The 7,011-nt window shown below is 37.6% G+C and overlaps 1 protein-coding gene across 1 annotated transcript in view; it reads left to right on the forward strand.

Moving 5' to 3' along the window:
* The window catches only part of LOC143275861 (carboxypeptidase E-like), a 24,259-nt gene extending 18,265 nt beyond the window's left edge, over nt 1-5,994 (forward strand). Inside the window, exons 8-9 of the mRNA XM_076580198.1 lie at nt 691-977; nt 1,795-5,994. Coding sequence (XP_076436313.1) covers nt 691-977; nt 1,795-1,995 — 488 coding nt within the window. The 3' untranslated portion in view covers nt 1,996-5,994. The remainder of the gene's footprint in view (nt 1-690; nt 978-1,794) is intronic.
* The last annotated feature ends 1,017 nt before the right edge of the window (nt 5,995-7,011 follow it).

A 7,011-nucleotide genomic window follows, 5' to 3' on the forward strand; every position in this document is an offset into this window, starting at 1 on the left:
AAGAAAAGTGTCAGAACATTAGAACATGCAGGACTTATTCTTAGTTTCAGTATACAGGCAGTCAATTCAATATTTGTTACTGGGTGTACATTGTGTGGACTTGGTAAATATGGCATGATGGTTATTCTGAAAGGTTCCTCATTTCTGGATTATGGGTCTTGTCAGGGTCAGTGGCATGAAAATATTATCACTAGAAGATGGGGGAGAAAAATAATCATAATCATATATTGTTGTTTCCTTTGACCAAATACATGGTGTAGTATTGTATTCCTTTTGAATCTGTGCAGTCACAAGAATACCACAGTAAATGTCCATATAGAATTTAGAGACTTGTTGATTTTCTATATTTACAATATGACACGTAAAGATTAGAACACATGTCATAACGGGTATTGCCCTCTCCATAAATATGAACTCACTCACTGCAAGTGATCACTTGCCAGATGCATAATTCATGCAAGACACTACTTTATGCAGATGCATTATTACAGTTGTCAAAAATGTCAGCATTCTCATGGTTTTTTTTTTGTTTTTGTTTTTTCCTCTCTCTCTCTCTTCTTTACCTTCAGTGTTTTTCAAACAGCTAACTGCTAAGAAAAAGATTTAGCGGAAAAACAAAAAAAAAAAAGTAGAAAAAAATGGAGAGCGAACATCACTCATATTGTACATGTACATTTGTAATTCCGACAGTGTCTGACGGAGACTATTACCGTTTGCTGCGAGATGGAGCATACAAAGTGACGGCGTCTGCGGAAGGCTACCACCCGGTGACAAAATGCGTCACGGTGAAAAACCAGAACTACGTGGGAGCCAGGCAACTGATGACGGTGAAGGAATTGGACTTCGTCCTGACACCAGCCACTGAGGCAAGGCCGGAGGGGGCTGATGATGCTGTTCACTGTCAGTTGCTGAGCTGGGCGGCGTCACAGGGCAGGGGGAAAGCTGGGGAGGCGACTAAAGAGGAGGATGGGATTGAGGTAGGCTGTGTATGTGTGTGTGTGTGTGCAAGGGGAAGGGGGGTTGGTGTGTGTGTGTGTGTGTATTTGTGTGTTAGTGTGCGTGTGTGCGCGAGCTGGGGCAAGGGGGGTTGGTGTGTGTTGGTTTGGTGTGAATTTGTGTGAGTAGTGTGTATGTTTGTGTGTGTGTGTGTGTGCACTTGTGTGAATGTGTGCATGGGAGCATGCGCTTCTGAAAGTGGGAATTAGTGTGTATGTGCATGTGCCTGCACATGCTTTTATGAGTGTGTATGGGAGAGTGTGCATATGTGTTCACATGTGCGTGTGTGTGTGTGTGTGTATGTGAGCACGCACGTTTGCATGCATGTGTGTGTGTGTGTGTGTGTGTGTGTACAATCACGCTTGCATATGTGTGCTTCTGGTTCTCACTTGACGTTTACATGCAGAATGGACTTTACCCGATGAAAATCGCACACAGGTAAATGTAACCTCAGGCCAACTCTCATGTTATTTGTACATGGTCACAAAAGTTGGTTCTAAACCAAATATTTAAATCCACCAATTTCTTGTGTACATTTCATGTTCATGTAAAGGAAGATGGTTGCCTGAAAAAGAGGGTGCTGCTTTGGCAACAAGAAAGGAGGTAATATTCTAAGGGAGGTAACTACCTGCATCTGATTTAGATTTCTTGGCCTGGACGAGGTAGTAGTTTGCGCAGGACACCCCTTCCAGAATCTGCACCAGTGGGTCACGGTAAGTATGTTAAGTTGAAGGGGGGGTTTTTTGGTGAAAAAAATCTCTTTTCTTTCTCTCTTCACTGATGTTTTTTGGGTCGCAGGCTATCCGGCAGGAAGAACATGAGTTTCTGGAGGACTTGCTGAAGTACTTAAATCACCACGACCGCTGGGAGGCCTTGAGACCGAAGATGTCTCTCTCGCACCTTTCCCGTGTCCTGTATGGGGAACTCAGCAACCTCGGCAACGATCAGCGTGACAAACTTCTGGCTGTGGTCCTTCAGCATATCAAAGAAAAGGTGTAGATGATTAGGACAGGATGCCGGAAATGGAAAAGGATGTTTATGAGGAATTGGGTTTGTAGTGATCGGGGGGCTACATGAAGTTCTTTCACATAGAAGATTATTTTCGACAGGGAGATCTAGAAATTGCATAGAAGGCCTTTCTCTCACTCTCTCTATATATATATGCTTTTTGTGTTAATGCTTTGTTAATATAGTAGAATAATTTCTTTTTCTTTTTTCATTTCTTGGGTTTTGCTTTTTTAATGTTCTTTTTTCTTTATAGTAGAAGTAGAGAAAAATACCAATGGAAATTATTCAGTTTGTTTTGAGAATTTTTTTTGGTAATAAGGAAATACATTTTTTTTCTACTGTATACCATATGCTGATACAACTCAGGTAAGACACACACACACATGCAAACATGCTTGCACACATGCACAAAGACACACACAAACATACATCTTCTCTAATACATTGCAGCACAATACAACAGAATGTAATACAAGTGTGCACAGTACAGTACAGCAGAGATAGTACACAATGTAACACATCAGAGACCATTACACCATTACAAAGTACAACACAGTGCACTACAAAACGCAACACTCAGTGCAATACAACACGAACAGTTCATCCCTGTTAAACACATTACGCAAAATGTCCATCAGCACTAACCTCCAGGATGTTGCACTTTCATATTATACAACATGCACCCAAAACATGTTAGATGCTCACTGGACTTAATGATGCGAGAAATTTGCACTGTTTGTTCTAATACACCTTCTGACAGAAAATGCTAGGCATTTGTACTATTGTTACTAATAGAGCCACACTACACTTCATGTTGCATACGTTACACTATGCTCTTGCCCACTTGTCACAATTGTTAAAGAGTTTTAGTAGACAAAAAAGATGGAAATAGGTTTACAACATTTGTACTTTTTGCCTTATTAGTATTGTATATGTAATTTTGGACTGTTCCATGATGACATGCACTTAATCAATGATTAAAAGTTTTAACTGGATTTGAAAAAAAGAAAAGAAAAAAGAAAAGAAAAACAACAACAACAACAACACACACACACACACACACACACACACATCAAAACTAACTGCAGGTGAAAAGTTTTTCTTGCATTCCCAAAATTTTTTACTTTGAATGATTTGCATACTTCAGCATGTTATTCATTATTATTTGTGCTAAAGCTGCTTCTCTCAGTCTATTATGAGAGATTCACTGGAAGAATGATAATGTGTGAAAATCAAACTCTTTCCTGCTTTTTTTTCATTTTAGAAATTTTTTCAGGTTCTTCTGCTCCAGTTTTTTTTTTTTTTTTAATCAATGAAAATGACAAATTGAATGTATTTTTTTTTTTTTCAAGAAACTGGAAAAGAAGTGAATCTGATATAGCATCAGTATTGTTGTGGTGGATTGATTGGCATGTGCTCATTTTCTTTTCAGTTGTCAGCACAATTAATTACTTGATATACAGAAATGTTTATGTACTTGAAATTAAAAGAGCATTTTTTTATTTTATTTACCATATTATACACAGTTTATTTACTTAAAATTAAGAGAACAATTTTTCAAAATTCAAAATGTTTAACCAAATTTGGAGAGGAAAATAACATTTAAATGCTCAAATGTGCATGCTCACATTACCACAAATGCTCACTTACACTAAACACACACACACACACACACACACAAATATTGCATCAAATTTTTATGTTATGATATTTTTTTTCTCTTTCTGGAGGTTTGCAATTTCATTTTTCACATGACTTTGTCCTTCTTACGGCTACCTAGAAAATGTTTGTGTTCTGGTTGTGTTAAATAACGTTTTAGTGCTTAATGGCTGGGAAATAATTATAGAAAGCACTGCATGGTTCTCAGGGTTTTTGAAATCCATTCTTCTTTTTGAGTTTTTGAACTGAATCTCTTTATTGATGAAGTTGGCTGGGGGAAATCCTTCACGTTTCTTTAACTGTGCATTTTTCGAATGTTGTTGCATTCGCTGTTAAGACTTTTTTTTTTTTAAGATCTGTGTGGGAAAAGATTAGATATGTGCATGAAAAAATAAGAACCATGGAGACTATTTTATAATGGTTGTTACAGTAATATGTAAGAGCACAAAGTATTTTCTTGTTACCACACTACAGGTTTGTAACTGAAGATATGCCTATTTTAAATATGTATTTTTTTAAAAGTTTCTGATATATATATATATATATATAATTTTTTTTTTAACAATGCTTCTGAAGTTTACTGGTTTGTACATGCCTAAATTACTGCAAGCATTATAGATTTTGATATTTCAGTCAATATTTGGCTAGAACTACCAGTCTGAATCAAAATATTTTTAAAGCAGTACTTTTGTTTATCCTTTTGTTTTAAAAATCGTTTTAATTAGTCTTGATTAGTAGTAACAATGTACACCAGCTTTCATCTTTTTAACAGAATGTGGATAATTCTTGTTTAGATAGGAAAAAAGTTGTTACACTTATGTATAAAAAAAACCACACAAGTTCACATCTCCTGGAAAAAAAAAAGAAGCTATTAGTGTAGAATGAAATATATTTGTTCCTTTTCATTTGAAAATAAAATTACAGAAACAGGGAGAGAAATTATTTCGATTGGCATGAAATGTTGAAGAGTCATGCATAAAATAGTTATTTCCCTTTAATAAAGTAATGACATGGATCTGAAGCATGATAAAACCAGAAAGCAAGCTGACTTCATTGGAGAACTGTGAAAAGATTTTTAATTTTTTACACTCCGCTGCTTGCATATATAAAGTCACTCTGCTTGCTCTAATTCATTCATGTATGAGTAAACCTATGGGCTGGATTTGGTTAACAACTGTTTAGTCATTGCCATGATCTGTCATCTGTTGTGTGTGTGAGTGTGTGTGTGTGTGTGTGTGTGTGTGTGTGTGTGTGTTTGTGTGTGTGTGTGTGTGTGTCAGAAATCCAGTTCTTGCCTCAGAGCGGAGTGGGTTTCTTTTTAATGTTGTTTTACACTTGTTTCTTTGTGTGATGAATTATTACGGCTTTTGAATTTCTGCTCTTAAACATGTGATTTTCCCCATTTTTTGGTGTATTTTCTCCCTTTTAAAATAAAAAAAAATCATTTTAGTGTTTTTTTTATTGTGTGTTTTACAAATGTTTCTGTGTGGTGAATTGCAACAGCTTTTTGAAGTTCTGCTCTTAATCTTTTTTTACGTTTTTCTCAATTTTTTGTGTCTTTTTTGCCTTTAAATTTAAAAATCATTTTAGTGGTTTTATTGTTGATCTTTTGTGCGATAAATTCTGATTGCTTTCCTGCGTTTATGTCTTTGACAGAAAATTTTTTTAATTGATTTCACTTACTGCAGTGTAACAAGTGATGAAATCATTCAACACACTATTTGAAATGTACAGTCTGATAAGCTTTGCAATATTACAATATTTCCATTTCTGTATCAGCTGTTCAGAAATAGGGCTGATGAATTTATAGAAGAATGAAGAATGTTAAACTTTCTTTCATTTACCTTGAAGTACTGAAATTTGAGTCAGAATCAAATAAACAAACCAAAAAATCTTTGAAGTTGCTGAAATTATTTATGGAAACATGCTTGTTTTTTCTTCTTCAGCAGTTAAGAATAGCTTTTAGATTAACTGATAGAATTATGCAGTGTGCTATATTTGTCACAGTAAATCGTTATTAATCTCTAAATGTGAGTCTTACTGTTGCTGCTCTGTGAACACTGTAAATCTGTGAGCTGAAAAACATGATCTACGCACAGTGACAAAAAAGACTTGGATGCCGTTATGTTTTATGAATTACAGTGCACATAAGTTACCAGAAACATGTTTTGTTCTGGAAGTGTTTCTTAAGTGTCTTTTCTTAAAAACTTTTTTTTTAAATAATTTTTTTACAGCTTGACATACAAATATTTTGCATTCCATTCTTTACTGACTCTGTCTCATTGATTCTGACTGCATGATTAACCTGAATAAAAAGAATTTGATAGCAAAGTGGTGGATGGATTTGCATCTTTCCTTGTCCAGCTATCTTTCTTATGTGGAAGTATTAAGCCCTTTAGTGCCAGAAAAGAAGTAGAAAGTGTTGTTTCAGGTCCTAAAGAAATATCCAGAACAAACAGCCAAAAACTGTAAAAATGGTCAGGAGATACGCCACTCTGGATCAAATGAGTGAATTTTCAGAATTATTTCCCTTCTTTTGATGATTGCATCAGTGACGTCACTTTGTACATCGATAAGTCATGTATGGTTCATCCGTCAGGATCAACGAGGACCATCTAGTCATCCTGGGGGTGGGTGGATGGGCTCTGTGGGTGCGCAGATGACTGGTCAGGCCAATCCGCGCCCGGAAGGTTCTGACGCAGTGTGGACAGGGGATGGTGGCGGCTGTCGGGGACTTGCTGGCACTGCTTTTCCTGGCCTGTCTGCGTTGCTCTGCTGCAGCGATTCTGTTGGCCTCACAGGATTTGGCGCCTCTGTGGACAGCTGAACACCACTTTGGTCTGTCCATTGCATTCAGCTCCCATGTGTTGTGGCTGATGTTGAAGGCCTTCAGAGAAGCTTTCAGAGTGTCTTTGAAGCGCTTCTTTTGGCCTCCATGGGAGCGCTTGCCATGTTGGAGTTCACCGTACAGCAGTTTCTTGGGGAGCTGGTGGTCTGGCATGCGAACTACATGGCCTGCCCAGCGCAGCTGGGCCTGCATCAAGATGGTGTAGATGCTGGGCAAGTTTGCACGAGTGAGCACCTCTGTGTCAGGGATCCTCTCTTGCCACTTTATGCCGAGAAGTTTTCTGAGGCTGGTGGTGTGGAAGTGGTTCAGCTTTTTGGCTTGGTGTTTGTAGACCGTCCATGATTCACATCCGTAGAGCAGTGTGGTGAGAACTATGGCCTTGTATACTTTGAGCTTCGTCTCCAGGGTGATGCCTCTCCTGTTCCAAACGTTTTTATGGAGTCTGCCGAAGGCAGCGCTGGCTTTAGCAAGTCTGGCATTCACCTCGTCGTCGATGACAA

This window comes from Babylonia areolata, chromosome 1 (genome assembly GCF_041734735.1).
Source record: "Babylonia areolata isolate BAREFJ2019XMU chromosome 1, ASM4173473v1, whole genome shotgun sequence".
Classification (NCBI taxonomy): Eukaryota; Metazoa; Mollusca; class Gastropoda; order Neogastropoda; family Buccinidae; genus Babylonia; species Babylonia areolata.